This window comes from Zootoca vivipara, chromosome 1 (assembly GCF_965207765.1).
Source record: "Zootoca vivipara chromosome 1, rZooViv2.hap1.1, whole genome shotgun sequence".
In the NCBI taxonomy this organism is placed as follows: Eukaryota; Metazoa; Chordata; class Lepidosauria; order Squamata; family Lacertidae; genus Zootoca; species Zootoca vivipara.
In genome coordinates this window covers 106,561,017-106,587,871 of record NC_142582.1, presented here as the reverse complement: position 1 = coordinate 106,587,871, position 26,855 = coordinate 106,561,017, and the positions used below count along the sequence as shown (strand labels likewise).

Below are 26,855 nucleotides of genomic sequence, written 5' to 3'. Positions count from 1 at the left end.
AATTATCTCTAGCGTGCAATTCATCTAGCACACTGGGTTGACATCTTTATTGAGCTATCTACTGCGACCCCAAGGGTCTCATGCATGGTAGCCCATTGTGGTTTTTCTCTGGAAAGGGTATTCCCACAAAGCTTCATAGCTACTAATATGGTAGCTAGTGCACCAGCTTTGTAGTTCAGATCTAGTGATGTAGTTGCTGGTGAGATTCCATTATAGCATTATAACTAAGTTCCAAATGGCTGTTGGCTCCAGGTTCTAGCTTCCCTGGAAAAGTTACAAGTGAATAATTGAATAAAGTAAGTTCAGGTGGATTATTCTGTTTTGACTCTAATGTAGGAATCTGAATTAGTTCAGTATGAAGGAACTATATCGTTTTAATTGTTTTATACAGTAATCATCCTTCACAAGCAGCTATATTTGGAAAGAACTGGAAGATTTTAGAATTTGAATGTTGATGTCCCTAAGCAAAGTTAACAATTTTAAGTGTCTCCTAAGTTAGCTGGACTTTCAAGCGGCACCTTGCGGCAACTTCAGCACTTCATAGCCTTTGCACAAAGGCTGTTAACCCAGTTGCTACTTATATGGAGAGTCTCAAATGTCTTAGATTGGCAAGTACAACAACTTTGCATACTTTAGGTTAGTATATAGTCTTACAGATACAGTTTTTTGTAACTGTAGTTCTTTAGCAACCTAAAACACAAAGGGGACAAGTCCCTGGTTTTGATTTACAGCCATTAATGTCTTTGATTCTTGATGCTGTCTTCCATGCATTAAGTACCAATGAAGGTACAGAAGCCATTTCCCAGATCTGGAACTATTGCCGACAGTATGGCAATCCTGAAATTAAGAATCTGCAGAAGGGGTTCCACTAATATTAGCTGTATACAGTGAGCTGGGTGTTGATTTGCCTTCTGGAAATGGAAAGGCTCTAGATCCAACAGAGGCTCCTATTGGAGAAGTGGGGGGAGGGAAGATTATTTTTGCCAGTTTGGTTTTCAGATCCCGTTTTTTCAGAGCTCCCACCCTGATCCAGAGGGTCTTTGACACCCTGGAACAGTTTTCAAGTGAGAATTTGCAAAAAAATACCTCCCAGCCTCATGATCCAAAGGATGGAGTCCACAGATGGGTAGTCTGGATCCAACTTGTCATATTTTATTCTCTATTACTGAACGTGCAGGGCAAGTAAAATACACATACTGCTTTGTTTATAAAGTTGTGTGGTTATAGAATTAACTATCATGCAAAAACAGAAATCTCCTGATGTATCTCAGTTCTGATTACTTACAGTTTATTGCTGCGATATACAGTGGTACCTCGGGTTAAGAACTTAATTCGTTCTGGAGGTCCGTTCTTAACCTGAAACTGTTCTAACCTGAGGTACCACTTTAGCTAATGGGGCCTCCTGCTGCCGCCGCGCCACAGCCGCGTGATTTCTGTTCTCATCCTGAAGCAAAGTTCTTAACCCGAGGTACTATTTCTGGGTTAGCGGAGTCTGTAACCTGAAGCGTCTGTAACCTGAGGTACCACTGTAATGCAGATGCTCATTGTAACTGCATTGCTTATTTAGGGTTGTCAGGAGTTGGTTAAAAAGGGGTTTCTTGAAAGTACTTGAGTTTGTGAACTCTTCATGGATGTAGAAGAATTGGACTAAGTAGCTGAAGTTCATTTCAGGTTACATATGCTGGGATTCAGAACTCATTTTACTCTAGAAAATATATCTGAGCAAAGGTCTTAGTGTCACTTAAGATCTGGGAGGAGGGTGGGAATAAGTAGAAACAATGTCTATGCTTACAAAGTAAAATGGGGATCAACAGCCAGAACAGAAAATACTTTTCATGTATTCTAGTTACAGGTAGGTAGTCGTGTTGGTCTGAGTCGAAGCAAAAGAAAAAAATTCCTTCAGTAGCACCTTAAAGACCAACTAAGTTTTTATTTTTATTTTGGTATGAGCTTTCGTGTGCATGCACAGTGTATCTGAAGAAGTGTGCATGCACACGAAAGCTCATACCAAAATAAAAACTTAGTTGGTCTTTAAGGTGCTACTGAAGGAATTTTTTTCTTTTGCTTTCATGTATTCGTTGTATTCAGATGAATGGTGAACAACTTTAGCATCACCTTCACAAATTTTATGAGGGCTTAGTAGCTCTCAAAACTTGGGGACATGTATTTGTAGATTCTATGGTACATTGGCTATTGTTAAATATTTGCAGTCATTCCAGAGAGCCTTCCTTGGCCAAACAGGATGTTAACAGCAGGCACCTTGGATAGAATACACATGCCGCAGAAAACAGCATGGCCATTTCCGAAACGGGACAAGAGGCTAATGAAGACTGAATAGACTTAATTAGGTGACAGCACGTGAACATGCAATCTGGAATAGGACAGAAGCTTCCCTTCTTTTATTTCCTATTGTTCGTTCAAACAAATCTTTCAGTGCTGGCATTGTTTCTGTCTGGTACTCATAATGGTCATCCCCAGGGTGCTGTCTGAAATACTCCATGTTAATTTAAAAATATAACTTGTGGCAGTATTTGTTTCTGTGTTTTGGAATTGAATGTGACTTGGTTCTAAAAAGCCAGCCTAGTTTAGCAGCTCTAGACAGAGGCAAAGAGTATGCTATTAAAAATCTGTTCCTATTACCTTCTTGGCAGGGATGTCTGTTAACTGTCTGGTTCTTATAAATTAAAAATTTGTCCAGTTGGTCTTTAAGGTGGTACTGGACAATTTTTTAATTTATTTTAACTGCATCAGACCAACACGGCTACCTACCTGTGTCTGGTTCTTAGTAACAGTAGGTCCTTACCTTCAAAGTTTATAGGTGCTTTATTACTATTTTTGCATGTTAGTATTTTTGCATTTGAGTCTCTCAAATATGTGATGTGTAGTTTCCTTAAAAATGAGCTGTTAGCTACAATCCAAGAGAATGAAAGGGTCTCCCCCCCCCCGCTATATACTTCATTATACAAGTGGGAAGGTATTTATTGCTCTTTCTAAAAGTCAGTTTTGGAACAAATGTCTGCACTTGAGACTTGGGGGGCGGGGGCATGGAAAGTTTGGAAGTTTTTTTTTTAACAGAGCTTGATAAATTACTAGATGAATCTAAATAATCTACCTACTTTTGTAAAAATAAATAAATAAGGAATTAGTAATAAGTAGCCCATAGCAAAGCACTACGTAGTTTAACTGTTCAACAATCAATTCGTTTGGAGCTGCATGATGCTGTAATGCACATTAACCTACCCAGAGGAGCTGCTGTTGCCCATATTAAACTCACAATCACTGAAGTACATTAGAACCTCTCTTTTACCCATGGAGGCATTGAAAAAATGGGGGGTGGGGTGGAGAAATCCCATCTTTTTACCTTAAGAGATTTGCGGTAGATGCTTGATATTTTTGGTTTCCCTTTACTGAACTTTTCCAGCTCAATACAGTACCCGATTTGATGTCTGGTGACAAGAATTGCACACAGTATTCCAAGCATGGTTGCATTGTAGATTATAGACAGACATTATAATATTGGCAGATTTTGTTTTTATGTCTATCAATCCCCAGCATGGAGCTTTCCTTTTCTTACAGCAGCTGCACTCTGAAAAGGTTAGAGTCTTTGGGGCCTTTCAGCTGTAAACAGACAAAAACAAAAACAGATAGAGAAGGGGGAACATAAGAAGAATGTATAAAGTTAGGCATAGTGTGAAGCAAGTATCATAAAACTAGAATCCAGTGAAGTTGAATGGTGGGAGATTCAGGACAGGCAAAAAGAAATACTTCTCACACAGCCTATACTAAAACTGTAATTCACCGCCACAAGATGTGAGGGTGGCTGCCATTAGGTGCTTTTTAAAAGGAGATTGGACAAATTCATGGATAATAAGGCTTTCATAGAATGGTAAGGTTTAGAAGGTACCACAAGGGTCATCTAGCCTAACCCCCTGCAGTGCATGAATCTTTTGCCCAACATGGGGCTCGAACCCACAATGCTGAGATTAAGAGTCTCATCCTCTACTGACTGAGCTACCAAGGTGGCTGTGATAACTATCTACTGTACATCCTCCAGAATCTGAGGCAGCTTGCTTCTAACTACCAGTTGCTGGAGATGGTGATCAGGAGAGTGCTGTTGTGCTCATGTTCAGCTTGTGTGCTTTCTAGCTGGCTACTGTGGCAAACAAAATGCCGGGCTTAATGTACATACATTCTGATCCCGCAAGACTCTTGAGTTCTTGCATTGTTCTTATGGATTACCAATTCTCTGTCATCACATGAGGTCACAAGTTGCAGGCAGATGCCCCAGGAAGACTTTTATGTTGGAATCTGCTCTATGAACAAAGCTGCCTTCTTTGGGATTTCATGGGTCAGGTCAGCCCACGTACTGACTGGTAGCAGCTCCAAGCTTTCTATTCAATATTCATTTTTAAACTGATGCTAGGAATTGAATTAGGACTTTCTGAATGCAAAGCATGCTCTCTGTGCCTGATATGTATCTCTTGTTTTGTCTTAAATGGTAGTTCCCACCTAGAAACATCTGCTTTGTTGTTACTGCAATCCTCTTTTGGTTGCTATGTTAATGGCTAAAATTGCAATTCACAATCTAGAAATTTGCTCAACTTAATAATAATAAATAATAAACCTTTATTGTCACTACACCATTTGTGTGCAGTGAAATTAAACGAGCCCCCTCCCCACACACAAACACTCAGTCTTGTTCGCACTCTGTGTGCTTGTCAGAAGTCAATTGCACCACTATTTTTTTTCCCATTCAGCAGCCCAACAGCCCACGGATAAAAACTTTTCTTTAACCTGTTGGTGTGGCTGACTATACTTCTGTATCTCCTTCCGGAAGGTAGGAGATTAAAGAGGTGCTGGTCGGGGTATGAGTTCTCCCTGAGAATTTTCCTCGCTCTCCTGAGGCAGCAATCTCCTGTGATGCCATGTAGTGAACTCGGGGGACAGCCCATATCATGTGCTGTATTCACCACCCTCTGTAGGGACTTCCTGTCTGTGGCTGTCAAGCCAGCGTACCACACTGTAACACAGTATGAAAGGACACTTTCTATTGTGGAATGGTAAAAAGAGATCATCAATTTTTGTTTGACATTGTTCTTACGAAAGACCCTAAGGAAATGGAGTCTCTGTTGGACCTTCCTAACCACCTGGGTTGAATAGATTTTCCAAGTGAGGTCTCCACTAAGATAAACTCCCAGGAATTTGAAGGAAGAGACTCTCTCCACACAGCCCCCACCCCACCCCCAGTATACAACGGGGCTAGTTCCCCTCTCTTCCTCCGAAAGTCCAACACCATCTCCTTTGTCTTACTGATATTTAGGTGCAAGTTGTTATCTAAGCACCATGTCAAGACTTTTTGAACCTCCTCCCTATACGCTGATTCATCTCCACCTGTAATTGGACCCATTTACCGGTATCATCTGCAAACTTATTAATTACTTGATGAAATTCTTCCATTTTTTCTGGTATAAATGGTATCCAAGTAAAATGTGCCATGTAGCCCACAAAGCAGCATTTGACACTGACTTTCGTGTCCCTTCCTTATAAGCTGACTTTTTAAAAATGCTTTTTTCCTTTATGGGCTAAGAGTGGGAGTGCCCTCTGGTGACTTAAATTTGACTTTTAAAGAACACTTCATTTAAAGTTACAGGTAGGTAGCCGTGTTGGTCTGAGTTGAAGCAAAATAAAAAAATTCCTTCAGTAGCACCTTAAAGACCAACTAAGTTTTTATTTTGGTATGAGCTTTCGTGCATGCACACAAAAGCTCATACTTTATTTAAATTGAGGTTGAAAATTTTCAGTTGTCACATTAGCATCTCTCATTTGAATTTCCTTCAATAAGTGACTTGTTAATGAGGTGTTAAATTATCACCTTGGGAACCCAGGGACTAGTCAAAACTAATTTGGGCAGAGCAAAACTTTTGTTGTTGTTGCTGACCTCAAGAATCCCAAGCTGTGCCAAGGAGCTGTTGGGAAAACAAATACTTTGGGGGTCATAAAGAGTTTCCTGCTTCTCCTCAGGGGTCTGACAGCTTTAAACATCACTTACTGGGTTTGTGCTTCTGGCAGGGGGTCTTTTAAATCTAACAAACCGCTCCTCCCCTTGCATTCTCAGAAGGCCCTAGGAGTAGGCTCCAGGAAAAATGTTAATCTGGCATGAGTAGAATCTTTGGCCCATTTAGAAGCATGTTAATAGATGAGCATATTGTACTCTTTATTGTAATATTTACCAGAACAGCATGTTGAATGTATTTGTAGTTTTGAGTCGTGCTCCTCTTTCATTTTTTACTCAGGCCAAGTGCCTAAAGAAACTATTTGAATTGTTCCCCTTGCCCCTTGGTTGGAATAAGTTTTTCCTGTGCACTATTAGACAGGAAGAATAGTGTTTGAACCAAGAGTCATTGTGGTTCTGTTCCCCAGTGTTCTGGTCACTGGATATGCACTTAAAACCAAGGCAAAAATTAGAAGCTCTGTTCATTCTTTGCTTTCACTTATTTAAATGTGGATCTATTATGAATATCCGTCTTTTTTTTTTTCAAGCCAGTTACTTTACACCAGAGCTTTCCAAACTCTGTGTCGCGCGAATGCTCCCTGCGCTATTCCTGGGGCTGGAAAGGGGTTGGTTTAACTTCCAGTTTGCTAGTAAAACTGAATGTGTCATGAAATGATGCATGGCCAAAAAGTGTGTCACCAACATGAAAAGTTGGGAAAGCTCTGCTTTACATGTTTTTTTACTTGAGGCTACAGCTCTCTGATTATGCTTTTTTGCTTTTCCTTTTTCCTGATGATCTGAAACATTACCATGATGACTTTTATTCATCTCTAACTCATATGCATAAACTATGCAGCTAGCGAAACCTTCAGCTTCACCCAGCCTTTAGCTACCATGTTGAGAACTTCAGCTAGAATTGGCTAAAAACTGTATGGTGCTTCTGTTGCCACCATTGACTGTTTTGATTTTACCTGAAGCTAACAAGGTGCAAAGGCTAAAATGAGTTTGGGTTGAATTTTTAATCCCCATTTATATATCCATATATAACCTATCTGTGTTTTTTACCAAGTGTGCCATACAATGGGTATATTCACCTCCCTTCCTAGGAAGTTGTCAATGACATGAACTTGATTCTCTTATCAGCGATGTGCCCTCAAATATTTAAGCTTTGCTTCCAGATTTTAATAGTGGATTGTTTCCTTTTCCAGGGTGCATGAACATTATCTCACTTTAAAGTATTGTAGTCCTTTTTACATATAAAAATGAGTTAACGGATAGTCTCGGGCATTGGATAGCTCAGTTGGTTAGAGTGTGGTGCTGTTAACTCCAAGGTTGCAGGTTTGATCCCCGTGTGGGACAGCTGCAAATTCTTGCATTGCAGGGGGTTGGACTAGATGATCATCAGGGTCCCTTCCAACTCTACAATTCTATGATTCTATTATCTGAATTTCTTGTATTCCTGGGTAATCCATCCTAATGTGGAATGTATTCTCTATTGGACTGCCTGAATATATTGCATTTTCCCATACATCATTTTCCTTTTCATAAGATTAATGATTTTTGTAGAAGTAACTGATTAGCAATAAACTGGAGAAAAATGGGAGATGAGCAAGTAGCTTCGAAACTCTAAAAGAAAAGAAAATTTCTCTGTTTTCCTATACTTGTCATGTGCACAAAACCTTTTTCATTTAATCGTATCGCTTCTCTGAATTCAGAAGGGTGGTTAAGCTTTGATATTGGCCTTTCTAGGAAAAACAAGCAGATGGTAAATATACTCTGCACTCCCTGTTATATTAAACGACTAAATTGTTTCCATGAAACGCCTTGTAAACATCCCTCATAGAACACTCTCCTCTGAAGTCTGCAAATTCCATGGCTTGTAAAGAAAGTGGCATTTGTACATGTTCCTGATGTTCCCACCCTCTGTTGCTTGTTGGTCAGAATTGCCCATACAACTTACAAGCACTCTTGGACAAAAGGTTATGGGATGAGCATGTTTACTGCCCAAAGGCTAACCCTAACCCTTGTTCTCTATATGTTTACAGTTACTTTTGAATGTATGAGAACAATGGGTTTTGGGTTTTATTCTATATCTGCTGAGGTGTGTGTTTAAAGATCAAAGCATGGCTGTCAGTTCAGCACATAGTCCTAGTTTCCTCCCTTTCCAAGACTAATAGTTTTTATTTCTTTTGAAACCTGGCACTTCATGTGTTTCATCTGTCTGCCATTGGCATGGGTTCAGATGGTGGTGTCCGTGGTTACTTTACAGATTCTGTTGTGCTTGTATGGCATGCCATTTCGGTGGCTAGATATGTTGACAAAATGCAAGTTGCTGATCTGACCGTGCCGTGTAGGAGAGCACACAAAATCCTTTCTTCCATGAATGCTGAATGAAGAAAAGATCACTGAGTGGAAAGAGCTTGACTTGTGAATTTGAAGCTTCAAATCTAATGACCTCAGAGCAAGAGATGTATATATTCTTGCAGTAATAGATGCCAGTTATTGTATGGATATTGCAGCCTTATCAAACAGAATGTGCTTAACCAGTTTTCTGCCCTTCTGAAAAGAGGGGGCATATTGTTCAAGTGAACTGTATGCCAACCTGTAAAACCCATAGGCTTAGCAACAAAATGTAATGAGGCATTGTTGACAGTTGTTGTCAGTTGTGGAAAGGCTTTACTGCTAATACAGACTTGGCTGTGTGTTCAGATATAGAGGAGACAAAACAATTTTCTCTATAGTAACAATAAACACTCCTCCGTGGTTTGGGCCTGGCAGCCACGATGCATGTGCTTCAAGCACTCTTGGACTAGGAGTTGATTTGAAGTTGAAGATTCTTGTCTAGTATTAGCAGGAATTTAGAAAAATAAAATGTTACTTTATTGGCAGTGCCACACTCCTAGCTGCTTATGCTTTCACCCATATTGCTTGTTATTAAGTTCCATCCAAACAGATTTATTCTCAAATGTTTAAGACTCTTGTGAACAAAGACAAGTGCTTCTGAAGTTGTAAAATATTAAAAGGTAAAGGTAAAGGGACCCCTGACCATTAGGTCCAGTCGTGACCGACTCTGGGGTTGCGCGCTCATCTCGCATTATTGGCCGAGGGAGCCGGCGTATAGCTTCCAGGTCATGTGGCCAGCATGACAAAGCCACTTCTGCCAAACCAGAGCAGCACATGGAAACGCCGTTTACCTTCCCGCTGTAGCGGTTCCTATTTATCTACTTGCACTTTGACGTGCTTTCGAACTGCTAGGTTGGCAGGAGCTGGGACCAAGCAACGGGAACTCACCCCGTCACAGGGATTCGAACCGCTGACCTTCTGATCAGCAAGCCCTAGGCTCAGTGGTTTAACCACAGCGCCACCTGGGTCCCTTAAGTTCCATCCAAACAGATTTATTCTCAAATGTTTAAGACTCTTGTGAACAAAGGCAACTGCTTCTGAAGTTGTAAAATATTACTAGATCTCAGAAAAAAAGCTAAATGGAAGTGTGTTACCTGGTGCATATTATTGTCCCTAGGCTCTCCAATTTTTATATTATTGTTCTGGTCTAATAGGACATATGGTTGTAACAACAATTGTCCTAAGGAGCATCACTTTCACTTGCTCTTTGTGAATGAGCACATTCTTTTACCTAAAGGCTGTTCTACAGAAGGTAACTCATAAGGTCCCCAGCACAGTTGCTTCTCACTTGGTTCACAAATCATTCCAATTAAAAATATGTATATTTCCACTGTCAGTTCTGAAGAGGAGAGGAGTTTCCCACTTAAATGTTTCTAAATCTACACTAAGTAGAAACTTCTGCAGCATATAATAGAGACCCATGAAGCCTGGCACATTAAATTATTTTCATCATGATTTCAGGGACCAAATGAAAGGTACATAACTGGCTACTGGTAGTTCATGGACCACAGTTTAAGCACAGCACTTATATGTTGATTCAGATTGCTTGTTTCTTAATCTTGCCAGTGACAAGTATGAGAGCTGTAGTTGATGCTGATGTTCAGAACCTGATAACCTTCTAGTTGAGTACAAGCAAACACCCTCATCCTTTGCATCGAGGCTCTGTTAAAGGTAAAGGTACCCCTGACCGTTGGGTCCAGTCGCGGACGACTCTGGGGTTGCGGTGTTCATCTCGCTCTATAGCCAAGGGAGTCGGCGTTTGTCCACAGACAGCTTCCAGGTCATGTGGCCAGCATGACTAAGCCGCTTCTGGCGAACCAGAGCAGCGCACGGAAATGCCATTTAGCTTCCCACCGGCGCGGTACCTACTTATCTACTTGCACTTTGACATGCTTTCAAACTGCTAGGGCAGGAGCTGGGACCAAACAACGGGATCTCACCCCGTCGCGGGGATTCAAACTGCCAACCTTCTAATTGGCAAGCCCTAGGCTCTGTGGTTTAGACCACAGCGCCACCCGCGTCCCTCCAAGAGGCTCTGTTAGTAGTCTGTAAATTCATCTGACCTGGTCTGTCACCTGCTTGTTCTTTCTCTTTGCCACTGGTATCAGGGACAAGCTTCGCTCCCCAGAGGAATAGCGGATCTGCAGAGGGGTGTGGATTTCTGCAGCATGGGAACAAAGGGGTTCAGTATCTCCCTGCCTCCCAGGTGTTTTAAATGTGTTCATGCATTTAACACATTTTCTGCTTTGGCCCTCGGTTGCTCATTATTACTTACTGTTTTGTGTTTACATTATATCCTCAAGGTGTTAATCTTGTAGAAGCTAATAATTGTGCAGTGTAATTTGAGACCCTCTGAAGTGCAAAGAATTTAATAAGTAGCCCTTTGGGATCACTCACTATTCAAATCCCAAATATTTGACTTGAATGTCATCCCAATCAGCACTTCTAAATGCAAAAGGACAGGTGTGTAGTAGCACAAAATGTTGTAGGACAACATCTTTTACATCTGCAGAGTAACTGAAGCTGTCCCTCTGAGTTCACACTGCATAAAGCTTTGCTGTGGGTTGATGTTGTGGCTTGTATTTACTATTAACTCATACATGTTGGGTAACATGGATACTTTCCTTTAAAATAGGATACCCAGATCATTTCAGTGTAAACTTTAGGGGAAATGGCTGGGAGGAGAAGATGAGCTGATAAAATGTTAAAAAGCTGTTGTATTTCTACTGCCAAGAATCTGTCATGCAGCTTAAAGCAAGTGTGGGGGGTGGGGAGGATTATGTTATAAGCAGAGCATCAACTGCTGTACTCCAGCATAAAAGGGGAAAGCACTGGTCCACAGTCTATAGGAATAAACGCATGGCACGTCTCAAATGCCAGATTTGCTTAGCAATCATCATGGTGTTATGACAGCTGAGATGTCCTCATATTAAATTACAAATAGCCTGGCTATTGTACATGAGAGGTCACACACTGCTTTGAATCTGCAGCTGAAATATGAAGGGAAGGGGGTGGAATAATTTTTATACACCACCGAAACAATTTAATTTCTATTAAAACTTCTGTTTAAAGCTGTTGTGCACATCTGTAGCTGTGTTTTGTACATTGTGGTTAACACATGGTGCTGAATCTTTTTACATTTGGCAACACATGCCAGGTCTAGTAAACCTTTGTAAATGATAAAACCTAGAGCAGAACAGAGATCTGTGGATGGGCCACTCCTGACAGTTTCGTGTTAGGTGTGAAACAAGTTAAAACACAGATGCAAAGGGACAATTGGAAGCTTAAAGCATATTTCTGGTTGTTCCTTAGCAAGCAGGATCGGCTGATAGTGCTGACAAACTTTGCAGTATGGGTGTAGCCAGGATTTATTGGGGGGGGGGAAGAACCAAGTTATCTGTGATGCAGTTGGTCACTTAAGTATTTTTATTTATTTACTTAAGGGGGACAGCTGCTCCCCCTTGGCTAAACCCATGCTTTGCAGACACCTTTCCTGGTCTGCAGAGGAAAAAGTCTGCTTGCAGCCACAGCAAATGGACAAAGCAGGGTTTGTTGTGGTGCTGACAGTGAGACCCTTTGAAGTTGTCACCTGGTGTCATAAAAATATCAGGTGGCTGAACCTCTCAACGTAGCCCATGGGTTGGAGGAGGTCCAGAACATTGGTGTTCATGCAGAAAATATCTGATTAAGAATACTGTGCAGCAAAAATGCCACTTTATTACGCCCCAATTGCTTTAAATCCCACTTAGTGCTATCTACTGTCTCACTGTGGTATGCATAAGGCAGACGTTTTCAACCTTTTTGAGTCCATAGCTCCCTTGACCAACTACATTCTTTCTGCGGCACCCCTGTGGGGCTCAGGAGCCCAGTTATGTCACCCCTTGCCTGCAGAGCTGGCAGCATCTCACCCTTTTTCAAACACCCTCCCTTGTGGAGTGTATCCTCAACCTCCTCTCCTCTCCTCTCCTCTCCTCTCCTTGGGAGTTGCCTGGGCAGCCGCTGCTGCCGCCCCTGGTCTCTGAGCTCCCGCCCTGCCCCAAAAAGAGGTGCCTCCTCACACTGCCCCACAGGGGCCTGGAACTTGTCTGTCCATTCCCAACAGCAAGGGCTGGTGGTCTGGGCTTGCTTGCCCGCTTGCTTGCTCAGAGGCCGCTTCCATTCCTGGCAACCAGCACCCCCTGGCCAGCCCCAGAGGCACCATTTGCCTGGTGAGCTTGTTGGCATTGTCCAAATACAGATGATGGATGATCTCTTTCCAGACTGAAGTGGAATGATTGTGTGTTTCCTTTAAGGATATAATTTCTACATGGACAGAATAAGATTGGTCTCTTGCAAGCACAGTAGGCAGTTCCAAATGAAGTGTTCTCACAAGGTGGAATGTTGCAGGGGGTTTAGTACTAAAACATATCTTCTTGCATGTATGTGCTATCTGGTCCTGGACTTGAATTTTTGTGATTCAAGTAGTATACTTCATTATAGGTTTCAAAAATGTTGTGTAGAGAAACTATTTTGATCTGTGCTTTGCTTGTTTTTGTGGCTGTGGATTTTGGCATACATAGGGAGATTGGCCGGAGGTTAAAATAAATTTGGAAGCTGTGCTGAAATTCAGAAGAGCATTTTGGTTGTAATGAGGAGGTGCTAGTTTGATCCCCTCTGGCCACTGACAGTTCTGAGTTTTATCAGACTGTTAAGATTCATTGGGTTCGTAGCTTGGAGAACATGAACATGAGCTACGAACATGAGTTTGACCGAACTGCGGGAGGCAGTGGAAGACAGGAGTGCCTGGCGTGCTCTGGTTCACGGGGTCACGAAGAGTCGGACACGACTAAACAACAACAGATTCATTGGGTAGCACCTCAGCAGCTTAGCATGCATGCCCAGCACCATTTCTGACAAATAACTGAACTCATCCAACCCATTAGTTAGTTTCTTTTGACAGTCTTTAATTGGAGGGTATTGTCAGAGAAACTTACTCCTTGGCTATGTGCTGTCATTGAGGCAATAATTTAGTTGCTTAGGGAGGACGTCCTGTAAGAATAAAGATAAGATAGCAAATGTACGCAACTGATTAAGTACTTCTAGTTTTTCAACTGGCAGGATTAAAGGGTATGAAAGTACAGTGTGCTAATGAGTTTCTAGCTTTGCTTTAGATTAGGGATTGGGACTTCCATAATCCCTAACCATTTGGAGCGTGCTGAATCGGGGTTGATGGGAGCTGGAAGGCTACAGTTTTCCCAACAACTCTGCATAATTGAGACCAAGAGGAAGAGTTGGTTGACTGTTTGGGGGCATATTGGGGCTCTCCTGTTTGTAGAGTGCTTCCACCAGTGAATCCAGACAGGGCTGGAACATCTGTCCCACCCAGGCCCCTCTCCAGCATGGCGGATCAGGGGTTCAAGGTATGAGAAGTCTAGCTTATTGAGCATGCATTGTACCATCTAATAATAAATGGCACATTTTCACAGGTTAGTCAAAAAAAGAAATGGAAGCTAGCTTTTAGAACTGACTTTAAAAATGCAGTGCTTTCAACATGTGTAGAGCAGCACTCACCGTGTCTTAATACCATAATCTCAATTATGAAATGCAATGTTACTGATACTATGCATTGTGCCTGCTGATTTCAGAGCCAGTTGTATGGAAAGCATGTAAATTGTAACCAGCACAAAACATTAGTGAACCACAGGAACTATAACATTTTGGTACTTAACTTGCCTCTATTTTCAGCTACCTTTGCAGTTTCTTGGATTTCACCAAGGGGAAACAAAGCTGTTGGCTAAAAAGAAAATGCTGGCAAAGTTGCCGAGATACATTCCTTCAGGCTAGAGCACAGGTTCCAAAGCTTTTTCTAATTCCATGCTAGAGATTCAGGACATATAGCCACCTTGTTTCTAGAGAAATAGAGACCTATCTTAAATCAGTTTCTGTGCATCTAGTTGAAATATTTTTGTCCGTTTTGTCGTATTAATCCCACCTGCCTGTCCTACATGCATGCCTAGTGGTCAGGTTTGAGGCTTTTTGGACAGTCGTGCTTCTGCAGGACTGCTTTGAGAATCACAGTTAAGTGATCCATCATGTGGAGCTCTGTGTTCAGCAGAAGATAACTTGTAAAGAGCTCTCCTAATCCCTGTTGGGTTACTTGCCTGAATGTGTGGGCTAAAAGTAAGGAGGAGGTGAGGTACACATACCTCACCCTAGTGTCCTCACATATGCTGTATTCCAGTGGCATCTGGTAACCCTTGCACCTGATGGGGTGGCCTGTAGCCAAGGAGGCCATGTAGGCAAGTGCAATAAGGTCACACTGATTGGGCCAAGGAAGTCACATGAGCGAGGTCAAGTTGTTTTGGTTTTTTCCCAATCTTCCTCCCTTCTAAAGGTGTGGACACTTGAAGTATTGGAGCTGTGCAAGTACTTGGTGCCAAACTAAACTGAAAAGTATCTAACCTTGGTTTAGAATGGGCCCCTGCTGTCACAATTTCTAGTGTGGGTCAATGTCTCCCTGTTGAATAAGTACTGGTATGTGAAGCTATCAGATGAGTCTCCAAAGAGTTGGAGATGCCATCAACACACTGTTCTGGTTTTAGAGTGTAAAGCTATATGGCCTCTCCATTTGGTAAGTACAGATCTGGAGGGCACATGATCTGTGTGTATATCTATAGGTGAGGGTAGGGTACGGTATTCTGTTCTTTGAAAAAAGAGTAAAGTTTCACATCTATTTGCAGCAGCATCAAAGGAGTTTTGTCTTCTGATGCCCAAGTTAGAACTGAATTAGAGTTCTACAGGGCAGGGGGGTTTTGGTCACAAAACCCAACTTACAATTCCTCTGGCTTTCAGAACATGGCTAAAGCATTATTCATCTGGTTGTAAATGCAGTCCAAATACAAAAACACTTCCTCAGCTCTTTCAGCCAACCTTAGGAATCCATGATGTATTAGTCATACAGGGAGCAGTATCTGATTCTTGGAGTAGGCATTCTTTTACCACAAGAGATTCAAAACTACTGGCAAGTGGTTTCCTGGTGCTCCTTTCCCAATTCATCTAGTGCTGGGCCAGGATCCCCGCCCTGCCTTTTAGCTGTTGTAGCTGAAGCTTGTCCCATGCCTGATGGACCAAACTGTGGGACATTGTGAGCTTATACTCCTAATGACCAGTACATTCACTTACACCAGGATTTCTTGTTTATCTTTTGTATACGCAACCGGTTTATACTTGTTGATGAGGTTATGTGTATGTCTTTCTCACATCCAATAACTTGTGCCACGATACTTTAATTACAGTTCTTGATAAAGTGATGTTACCACACACCTATAATACTGATGAGCTTTAAATAGGCATGAGATTCTGTCACCATATTACACTTGTGCTCAAAGATTTGCAATGGCTGGTGAGTTGTTACTGGAGTAAGTTCATAGTTTTAATGTTGGTCTATAAAGCCTTAATAGCTTGGGCCCAGCTTACTTGAAGGTTCGCTTTGCCCCATGTGTGCCTCTTCTACCACTTTGACCAGCAGAACTTTGAATTCTACATGTGCCATATAATTTACAAGTCCATTTGAGAGGAGTTGGATCTTTAAGTGTGGCAGCATCTGTGCTTTGAAACGCTCTGCCTATTGACATAGGCAGTTATCCTCAGAGATGCAATGTACACTTGTCTTTTAAAGTTTTGCTGATTTTACGTATGTTTTCTTGATAATTATTTGAGGTTTTTATTATATAAATTGTACCAAATAAATAACCACTCAATGCTACCTAGCTCTAAATTGAGTACAAACCTGGACTAGTCCACTATTGTTCTTTCAGTTCTCTTGCATTCCAGCTAGATTTCTGCAGTGCTATATTCCATTGTCTTTTGTGCAGCACTAGGCCCAAGAGAAGCAGATGTGCCAATTTCTCCTGGTAGCTGAAGAGAGAGAGTAGTGTCATTTGACTGCCAGCAGCTTTATGGTGCGGACCTTAAGAATTGTGGCCATCTTCTCCACACCCACCCTGAACAAATATTTAAATAATTTCCCCCAGTTTCTCTCAAATCAAAGCCAGGAAAGCATATAAATGCAGCCAGAGTTACCTAAGCCTTGTTAGGTTGAATGTGGCCAGAATTACAGTGGAAATGCCGCGAATAAATGTTTTTCTTATTTCTTCTCCTAGTCTTATGTGCCGTCTCTTGTAATAATCCATATTAACATTTATTTGATCTGTACTTGCATAATGTCCCAGATTCCATTGTGAATTTCTGATTAAACTGTGGGCCCAGCTACTTGTAAAACTGAAGACAGCACACACTCACTTTAAAAATGGCAAATGTAGTAGAAGCCTGAAGCTTGAATTTTCAGGAAATTAGTGTTTTATGAGCCCCCCTGGCCCTGACAGACAGCACACATAATAAAAATTAAACGCTGGATTTCAAGTTCACACTATTGAAAAGGCTGTGCTATTAAACAACCTTGTTTCCACTACATCTTAATTTTCTTTGGGAACAATTGAGCTTTCAGGTGAACTCCTGTGGAGTGCATAGGGTTTTTTTTAAAAAAAAAACATTAAAAAAACCCCACAAAGTTGAAATTGTATGGGAAATGGGCAAAACTGAATATTGTTCACCTAACCTAGATGACCTCATAGTGGTTTTAGCAATGGAACTTAACTAGATTTAGTAAAGTATATGTATAATAATTGTCATAATAGGTGCTATCTCTAGACTAGTGAAAACATAAGTGTTCTGCAGTTGGCCCAGTTGATGCAAGGTAAAAATTGGTTTGCTTGATCATGTGGCATGAATCTGGCTCCTCACTGATAATTCTTACTAATTTTGGGTCTTTAATACATTAAAGGAATGATTCTTTTTAATTCGCCACCATACCTACAAACTAAAAACGTGTTGAATCTAGAGATCCCATGTCATTCTATTGTTCAGAGCCTCCTGCTCACAAATGGGTTGTGTGTCATTGAGAGGGAATTGGTGCAATTTGTCTAACTTCCAGGAGCAGGAACTGTCACGGGATTACCAGACCTTTGGCTGGTTTCAAGCCACAAAATTGATATGTATTCCACTTAATGGCAACATGGTTAAACTCCCATAAAATGGAGAAAATACTTCTTAACTCGTCTGGTCCTTGAAACTGGGGATATTGCAAGTGGTGGTTTCATACTTGTAGAATAGTACTTGGAACATTCACAGCAATGCTTCTTAAATGGAAACTTGCTGTTCACTGTTTAGGGTTTATCATGTTTGACAGATTTATGTTTGCATTAATACTTCATAATACTGCCATGAATATAAATCCTATGAATTTAATGGCAAGTTCTAAAATGTCTGTTAGACTTAGTCTCAATGTTGTTGTTTTTAAATTTGAAACGGAATAATGGAACCCCCCCCTTTATTTTCATGGCCCTTGCTACTACCGGTATTTGCAACCAGATGCTGTTTTAGAGTGTTTTTATATAATGCTACAATTGCCTGGAAATTGAAGATGTGGTGAAAGTCAACTTCATTGTACTTGTCACCAGCAGAAGCTTCGTTGGCTCTTAAGAGTGAATAAGATGCTGTTACAGCAGTGGTGGGAAGCTCAAGCTCACTGGCCTTCTTATTCTTTTAAATAAGATTTCTTACCTACCTTTCACCATAAAGTCCAGATGTCTCTGGGAATCCCACCAACAGGGCATGTGTTCAAGACCACTCTCCCACTTACAATCTGAAGCAACTGGCATTTGTAGGCATATTGTTTCTGATAATAGAAGTGATATATATATATATATATATATATATATATATATATATATATATGCCATCTATTAATTATTAATTTGTTTAATCTCAATTTGAATTTTCCTACTTTGTTTGTTTTTTTATTAAAGGTTTTATTGGTTTACAAAGATATGTGCAATGTCTCTCATAACATTTTTACAAATCATTCATTTGTTGAGACATTGGGAAGAAAAGGGTAGATGGGGGAGGGTGGGTGGGGGTTGGGGTTGTGTGACGATGTTTCTTAATATATGTATGGTTTATTGTCAGCGTAGCTTGTGTAGGTTCTCTGCTGTTCGCTTGTGTCCCTTTGGTGGTGAGAGATGTTGGGGTTGGCCTAGGATATGGTTGTTCATTTGTGGTTGGCTGTGGTGGTCTTTGTTTTGTGTGTGAGTGGGGTGGGTGGGTGGGTGTTTTGGATCAGGTTAGCCATATTGATTTGTATGCTGTTGGTGGATTTTTGTCATTGTCTTGTTGGGCTGTGTATGTGATGAAGGGGAGTCTTCTTCTATTTGTCCCCGTGTTAGTTTCAGCTTATTGGTTAATTTTTCTAGTAGGGCTGTTTACCATACTATTTAGTACCATTAGTCCATGCTTACTCCTGACAGGTCTTTCCAGTGTCTGATTATGGTGCTTCTGGTTGCTGAGAGTAAGTGGTTTATGAGTTCTTTGAAGTGTACTTGGGCATTATTGTCTTGGAAAATGTTTAGTAAGGCCAATTCTGGGGTCATTTCTAATGTTTGCTTGGTTATTTTACTTATTTCCCGTATGGTTGTTGGATTTTGGGACACTCCCACCACATGTGGAAATACGTGCCTGTTAAGGTGACCCTCTCCAGCATTTTGGTGAGGTTCCTGGGCATATTAGCACTAGTTTTCCTGATGTTAGGTACCACCTGTAGGTGAGTTTCAGAGTGTTGAATCTCCTTAGTTGATGGCCAACACTTGCGATGGCCACTTCTCACTCAGTGAAACTATAGAATTTGCTATTTTCTTGTGGTTTACTGGAGAGTTGTAGCTGACACTCCATGAGAGATGGTTTGAGTGCAAGTTGTAAAAGACTGGGTCCAAATCCAACCAAACACAGCTTAGAGTGCATTTACTCTACACAATGTGGCTATGATTGTGAAAAAAATATCTTTGCTACTGACGCACTGCCATTCACAATAGTTTTACCTAATCTTGAATAATAACAGTGTGGTTTTGGAGCGCTACAAACCCTTGTTTTGTTATGTAGCAAAATATTAAATTGAAAGAGAAAACACAGACTAATAAATTGAGCAAGAAAATTCACTGAACCAATACATTCTTTCCATTTGCCACAGGTGTTCAGAGAAGAATAAAAGAAAATGGTGTGTGTGACCTTCCATATCCAGATTGGTTTGGGGGGAAATACCATGGTAGATTGAGGACCCTGAATCAAAAATGCATTTTCCTTGGAAATAAGAATTATAAAAAGCTAAAGAAATACACAAGAACTAATGTTTCAGGAGAACTGCTTAAAATGAATGAAGTGGACCATGTAGTATTTCAGAACAAGCATGATAATGACTTTCCTCGCATTTCTTCACTCAACACTGAAGTGCTGCAGGAAATAATTCTTAATATGATAGTTAGTGGACAGTCTCTTTTCCTGCAGGCATCTGCTTGTTGGAGTGGTCTCATCAGCCCTGATTTCTTTTGTTAGTTCTGTGCTGTGCACTTTCAGGAGTGAGGCATCATAATGTGTGTGTGTGTGTGTGTGTGTGTGTGTGTGTGTGTGTGTGTGTGTTAAAACCCTGCTTATCACTGCTACAGTTCTACCGTCACAGATTATGCTTTATCATGGTTCCAGTTATTCCATGTTGTTGGTTCATAGAGAAACTGGAGGCAGCATGAGTATACCGGTGTACACTTTCCCCAACCCACATAGAACCTTTAATGTGAACTGGAGCTTATATGAGTAGCCTTCTTTAGCTAAGTCTGCCTCTTTGCTTGCATAATATATCACATGAATGAGACCCACTTGCACAGGTGTTTTGTCCCTGTAAGGTGCAGTTCACATTAAAGGCACTGCATAGTGTGAGAGAAGATTAAGCTTCATGAGCTTAAGGTAGACTCCCACACCCTTGCATGTGTACATCCTGAACACTAGGGATGTGTGAACTAATTAGAAGCAGCCCTGGGAGATGCTTGATGAGATTTTTGATAGGGATAGTGCTTAGCTTTGGATGCCTTGGGCAGGAAAGCGGCAACTTCAGAGCTAAGTGCCACTTCTGCATAATGGTGTCGTGGACAATCTGTCATCATGGAAGGAGAGTGAAGAGTAGTTTAAGTGCTTCATTCAGAGCTTGTTAATCTTGTTATAAGTGCATGCGTGGCTTCCTTTTTGCAATCTCTACCCCCTCAGCATCTCCAAACAGCAAGCAGTTGTTTTCAAGCTCTTCCGGTCACCTTTGTATTTCTGCTGGGTGCTCAAAATCAGTGCTGTGTACTTAACAGGCTGCAAACTATATATAAAAACAGGTTTTTAATCTACTTTTAGTGACCTAGCCTATCTTTGTACCTGGGCATCAAAATGTCATACTTCGTAGCTAAATTTCACTTTTTACCAGCAATAAAGCTTCTTGTGAATTGAATGTGTTATGTAAAGGAACAGACACTTGAAACTTCATAGAAACTAGTCTTGTCCTCCTGAAAAGGTCTGTTGAATTGTTATGCAGTGCACAAATATGAGCAGATGCACAAACTTTTAATATCCGTTTCCTTTTGTGCAGATGACGTTAGGAATAAGCACTGGAAAAGAATGCAATGTTAGTAGTATAATCACAAGCTTTAGAAATTGGAGGGTGGGATGTTGCATAGTTACAAAACAGATGCCTGTTTGAAAAGCTGTGTTGCAAGTGTAGAGGGAGGAAGATCTTGTTATCCTCTGTGGGTGATTACTTTGCTTTTAAACCCTAATGGCCTCCAGTGAAATCAGTTTCTCATCAAAGGACTAGCTGGGGTATAAAACAAACACTGATGCTGCAGGCTTCCCCTGCTTGTTTGTGGAATAAGAATTCAACTTATGCTTGGCTTTGATGAGTTCAGAGGAAATGTATTTGTTGCCATTGAACCCTGGTGCTCCCTATGGGTGGTCCTTGCTGCCATTAGAGAGACTACCATCTTAAAAGTATGGCAGACATACCACACCACTTATTCTCTGCCACTTATTTACTGGATATGAAGGTTTACCATCAGCTTCCTATAGGAAAATCCTGTTGCTGCAAAATTATTTAAAATACCAGCCTATCCAAGAAACATGCATTCATTATCTGTTAGTTTATTCAACAAGTGCAAATGAAATTCTCTGTGGGAAAATGTTCTCTGACTAATGTTGCATACTAGTGATTTCACATATTAACAAATTTGGCTATAATTCGAATAAATAGCTGCAAGATTAGTCTTGACAGATCAGTGGTGAATGTGCTGTAGGGGTTCTCCAGATATCTCTCTCTCTCTATCTGGGTCAGGCACTTCAAGAACCTAAAGGACAGCAAGTCCTGGGGATAATGAAGTGAAGTTAAACACAAGTCTTTCTCTTTGTCCTCCAAAGATGTCAAAAACAATGTTTAAGCCATAGTCATTTTTTCATAGGCATGGAAATCCATCTAGTATTATGATACAGATATTCTTGGTGTCTCATAGTCAGGAGCTGTTAATGATTAAAAAATCTCAAATTTTCATTTCTGAATCCTGTAAACCAAGTGGGGATTGATTTGTAACCTTCCATATCCTGGAAGTTGAGACCTTGCACCATCCATTAACCACTTGGCAGATGGGAAACTGAGACTGATAGTGATTCTAAATTCTAAGCTGGTATTTGAACCCCTTCAGTCCCCGCTGATGGAGAATTAGAGGGATTTCTCCACTCTTCCCACTCATGTCTTATACTTATAATGCTTGAGACGGGCTAGTTTCTCCAGTCAATATAATCTTGGCCACATTGAAGCCCTTTCCAAGGCAGAAGGAGATAGCATTTCATAATTCTTATTCTTCTTCTTTTTAGTATGTGCTCCCACCTTTCTCAAGCTATTTTCACCTGTGTTGGCATCAAAATGTGATTTTGGAATCAGTTACAAAAACCTCATTTGTTTGATTTTCCCTTTCAGGAAGGCAGCGTATACAACAGTTGGCTGACAACATCAAGTATTTCCGAAGACGGCTTAAGGAAATGGGCTTCATCATCTATGGAAATGAAGACTCACCTGTTGTACCTTTGATGCTGTATATGCCAGCAAAAATTGGGTAGGTTATATAGGGAGATAGTGATCGTTTAGCTGTTGCAGAAGTAGTAACAATTGGATGTATGTCCAACTCCCTGCAACATAGTTGGTTCTACAGCAGTAGCAGAAGAAACGGTTAGGGAATTGACATTTGACATATGGGAGCAGGGATATATGAAGCTACTTCTGTAGGAGGTTAGACTCCCAGACTCTTGGGATGCTGGATTATTGCCCGGTTCCACATCCTACTTGCCTTTTTTTTTTTTTTTGGTCACTGCATGGAATCACAGAGCATTCCTGGATATTTCTGCACAGCGCAAGCAGAATCTGCTCAGATAGCAGTTGGCAAGGGAGGGGGGGTGGAATTCTTGGTGAGTGAGCTCCAAAGCTGAAGTTTCTGTGTTCTATCAAAGATACTTTCAAGTTTAAGTTACAAATCCGTTTAGAAGTAGCCTGCTAAAAGACCAGCCTCTGCCAAATAGAATCTTTCAGCTTTGTGCGAACTTAATACAGTGAAACCTTTCTAGAAAGACCACCTCCGGACTGAACAAAAGAGACCTTTGTATGCAGTCGCTGTGTGTTTCTAAGGCAAGCAGTCAGAACAGTGGCCTCCCAGGCATTCTTCACGAACCCCCCCCCCCCGCCGCCGCCTCCAGGCAGCATAGGCCTTGTATTGCTGCTGTTGCTGTTGCTTCATTAATCTTGTCTTGCTTCCTTCACAGTGCATTTGGACGAGAGATGTTGAAAAGGCACATAGCCGTTGTGGTCGTGGGTTTTCCTGCCACTCCGATCATTGAATCCAGAGCCAGATTTTGTCTGTCTGCAGTGCTTACCAAAGAGATACTTGATATTGTAAGTATTCAAGTTTGTCCCTGCTCTGTCATCTTTTAACTAGTCTTAGCAATTGAGTATGAAAGAGATCTTCTGGTCAGGAGCAGCACATCACGAGACATGTGCTTAGGTTGGACCAGTGTCCTCCTAATTCTGGTGTTTTTAAAGTTACTGCATTCTCTTATGATTGCAATGGGGCACTGCAAAACCTAAGTAAGAGTGCTTTGGTTTGTAAGTCTTAAGTGGGGGGAAATTCTGTCCTTTGGTGTGACGCTAGAGGCCCTGTTCTGAATCAGCCATGGTATTATTTAACTGTTGATTGTCAGGAGAAGAGCTGTATGAAGATATTCTAGACAACATTTGTGACTTTGTGACACTGCATTTGGAAAGAGGCTGCGTAATTTACTTATAAGCATGTTGAGCTAAATACAATTAAATGATACATTTAAAATTTCTTGTGCTTTGTGTTTACACACCAGTCTATATGCACAGCATCACTGTGTTTTAATGTATTCCCAAAAGGCTGCTACAATTTTTAGTAACGGCTGAGAATCCCCCCCCCTTTTACTTCAGAAACACTTCTAAAAATATTGCCATCTGTTAACTTAACAGTTATTGATCTGAATGTGTGGTGCCTTACCTCACCTTTGTATGTATACATGGGATAAAAACGTGCAGGAATAAAAAATTGGTGCTGCATATTTGCAGGATTAAAAGAATTAGCTATGAGAAGAACATGAAAGCAAGTGGAGCTGAATGTGTACTATTTTTGTAGAGTAAATGAATGACTTTATTATTATTATTATTATTATTATTATTGTTATTATTGTTATTATTATTAAAAAAGAGACCTTACAGAGCTGGTCCACATACCTACATACCTTCCTCTTACTGGCTGAAGAGCACATCTTTTCTCATTTTTTTCCTTTTCTCTCCCCACCTACTCTGTGTTGAGTGTGGAGGTATCTTAAAAAATATATATTAAACCTGATATTTGTAATGCTTCCTTATTAAATCAACCCACATGATGAACAATGGTTCTCTGGTACAATGTATAACTCTAATGTAAATAAAACTTCCTTGCCTGAAAATACTTTGGCCCTGGATCAGAGCAGAGCCCCTCGTAACCTGCATCCCTGTGGGCTGGTGCTTTCTTTTCAGTGATGAAAAATATATTACACTTTCCTGAAGTCAGAGTTCAGCCATGCCATTTCCTTTGTAGTCTTTGCAAGTCACATGCTTCTCTTTGTTTTAAATTAATAAAATCCTAAATCTGAGTTCAAGAATAACAGTTAACGGACTCTTTCAACAGAAATTCAACCTCAAATTATTTCCACATGTTGCCTTTTGCTAAAGCTGTGCTTAAAATATGCTCACAATTAGACAGTGTTTGGCAATTTCTACCCTCCCCCCCCCCCCGCCCTGCCCCTCTTGAATTCAGAGCTTATGTGGCCTCTGTTTGGGGTTTGCGGGGGGGGGGGCGGCTTTCTCAAACTGTGTCACCACCTTGAGGTTTCTTGGCATATGGCACTCATTTATTCACTTTCTGTTGCCCGTTATTGGGGCCACATAGGTTGTGTGGGGATAAGAGCTACCGAATTGTGGGTGGGGCAGGAGAGTTGTTATTTCCCCCCACATGATGTCCCTGGAGAAGAATGGACTTCATAAAAGAGAGTTGCGGAAAGAGAAGGGGTGAGGATTTGTGCTTCAGATAAATGTATGTATGCTGTCTAGGGAGGAAATTTTGTGTGTCTACTGGTTTTTTCTTACTAGAGCTTTAGGAGCTTTTGCAAACTTAAGTTCTGTCCACATTGGAACTAGTGGCAGGTGTAAACCAGGTTGGGCAAGCTTCAGGCTTGTTAGAGCCACTCTGTGTTTTTTACTAGAACCCCCAAGTCTACCAGCCAGAGCCAGGTGCAAAAGGCATACTATAGCTAGAATTAAAAAACAAGGGTGCCTCTAGGCACATTCTGAACCCAGGAAATTGTCCTTAGTACCAGGGAGAGGAAAGAGAAAGTTGGAGAGAAATGTAAAAAAAATCAACAAGAAGAAAATTTAGGCCAGCAGCCCAGTTTTGAGTTTTCTCAGCCTGAAACCCTCCCCTGGGCTGCATGCAGATCTCCTTTTGAAACTAAGCGGGTTTCAAAAGCAGTTTAGAGCATAAGATTGGCTGTCTAAAGCAAGCATGGGGAATCTGTGGCCCTCCAGATGTTTCTGGAATACTGCACTCTTATGGTCCCCGACTCTTAGCCATGCTAGCTGATAGGAATTTAAATCTAGGATCTCATGGGGGGCTACAGATTCCCTAGCCATGGATTAAAGCAGAAAGGTAAAGGAAATCAATTATGCTAGTACAATCCCATTGCATGAGCACAAACATCTCTTTAGATCCTAGCCTAGCCATTGTGTTTCCCCACCTTTTCTTCATGTAGCATTGTAGCAATCCTTTAAAAGAAAAAAAAGCACCTGATGTTCCTCTTTTTTCCAGGCTTTAAAGGAAATAAATGAAGTTGGAGACCTCTTGCAGTTGAAATACTCCCGGCATCGACTGGTACCTCTCCTTGACCGTCCTTTTGACGAGACAACATACGAAGAGACTGAAGACTGAGTTCTCTCCCTGTCTTTTGATAGACAAGGCACACTCCTCAGAACTCTGTGTGGCTCAAAGACCAAGATTCTTGAACCAAACACTGACGGACTGCTTAGCATAAACAGAACGACTTTTTACTCACAAAACTGAAGTGGCAACAACAACTAGAACTGGTGTGTTGTGAAAAGCAAAACAAAACCTAGCTTTTCTTCCTATTGCTTTAAGGTCTTGCCCTAGGGAGGAGTTTGGCTTACATTTTTAAAATGCTGATTCCTTATTTGTTTGTCACAATGAGATCGCGGCGGCCACTGTTGGCAGTGAGTGTGTTCCCCATCGCGCTGCAAGGTGGGCATTGCTAAGGATGCTGCAGTGCTTCTGTCACGATGTTTTCGTTTTCATGACTACAGTCTAACCTCCTTGAGAGTGCAAGACCAGCCAGTTTATTCAGCTAAGGCTTCTGATGAAATCATTGACAGCTAGCTAATTTGAATATATTTAACATGAAATAATCAACCAAAGTCTTTTCCTTGTCCCTTTACATAGTGCTTTTTTTTTTTTGGTCTTTATTATTACAATGGTGATTGACTTGCCTCTTAAGGACTGTTAGTCAGTTCTTTAAGGGACAAAGCAGGAATCCTCCCAGGGCCTTTATCCATCATGATATTTCAGACTGGGTTCCAAGTGTTCCTTCATTAGAGTAAGTAGCAAATAACATTTCAGAGCAGGATAGAACTTTGTGGACATTTCCCTTTCCCTGTTTAGAATTCCTTCAGCTCCAAGGTGTCACCACAATTCCAGTTTCCAGGATGAATTCTAGTGTTGCTTGTTGGATTAATGAGTGTCTGCCTTTAGCTCTGGTGTGTGTGTGTGTGTGTGTGTGTGTGTGTGTGTGTGTGGTCAGATGAAGAACCAGATTGGGAGGGAGTAGCATTCCAAACCACCTTCCTTTTCCTCCTTTCACATATTCCTGCTCTACCTTTTGGCAGAGCTAATGATGCAGCTCTTCAAAACCTGAATGCTGAAGGTCTGCCTCCTCAGAGGGCCTTCTGTGATACTTG

The 26,855-nt window shown here is 41.1% G+C and overlaps 1 protein-coding gene across 1 annotated transcript in view; it reads left to right on the top strand.

Annotated features, from left to right (window-relative positions):
- SPTLC2 (serine palmitoyltransferase long chain base subunit 2) overlaps positions 1 to 26,315 on the top strand; it is a 63,021-nt gene extending 36,706 nt beyond the window's left edge. Inside the window, exons 10-12 of the mRNA XM_035107965.3 lie at positions 22,263 to 22,398; positions 23,099 to 23,228; positions 25,696 to 26,315. Of these exons, the coding sequence (XP_034963856.1) occupies positions 22,263 to 22,398; positions 23,099 to 23,228; positions 25,696 to 25,815 (386 nt within the window). The 3' untranslated portion in view covers positions 25,816 to 26,315. The remainder of the gene's footprint in view (positions 1 to 22,262; positions 22,399 to 23,098; positions 23,229 to 25,695) is intronic.
- The last annotated feature ends 540 nt before the right edge of the window (positions 26,316 to 26,855 follow it).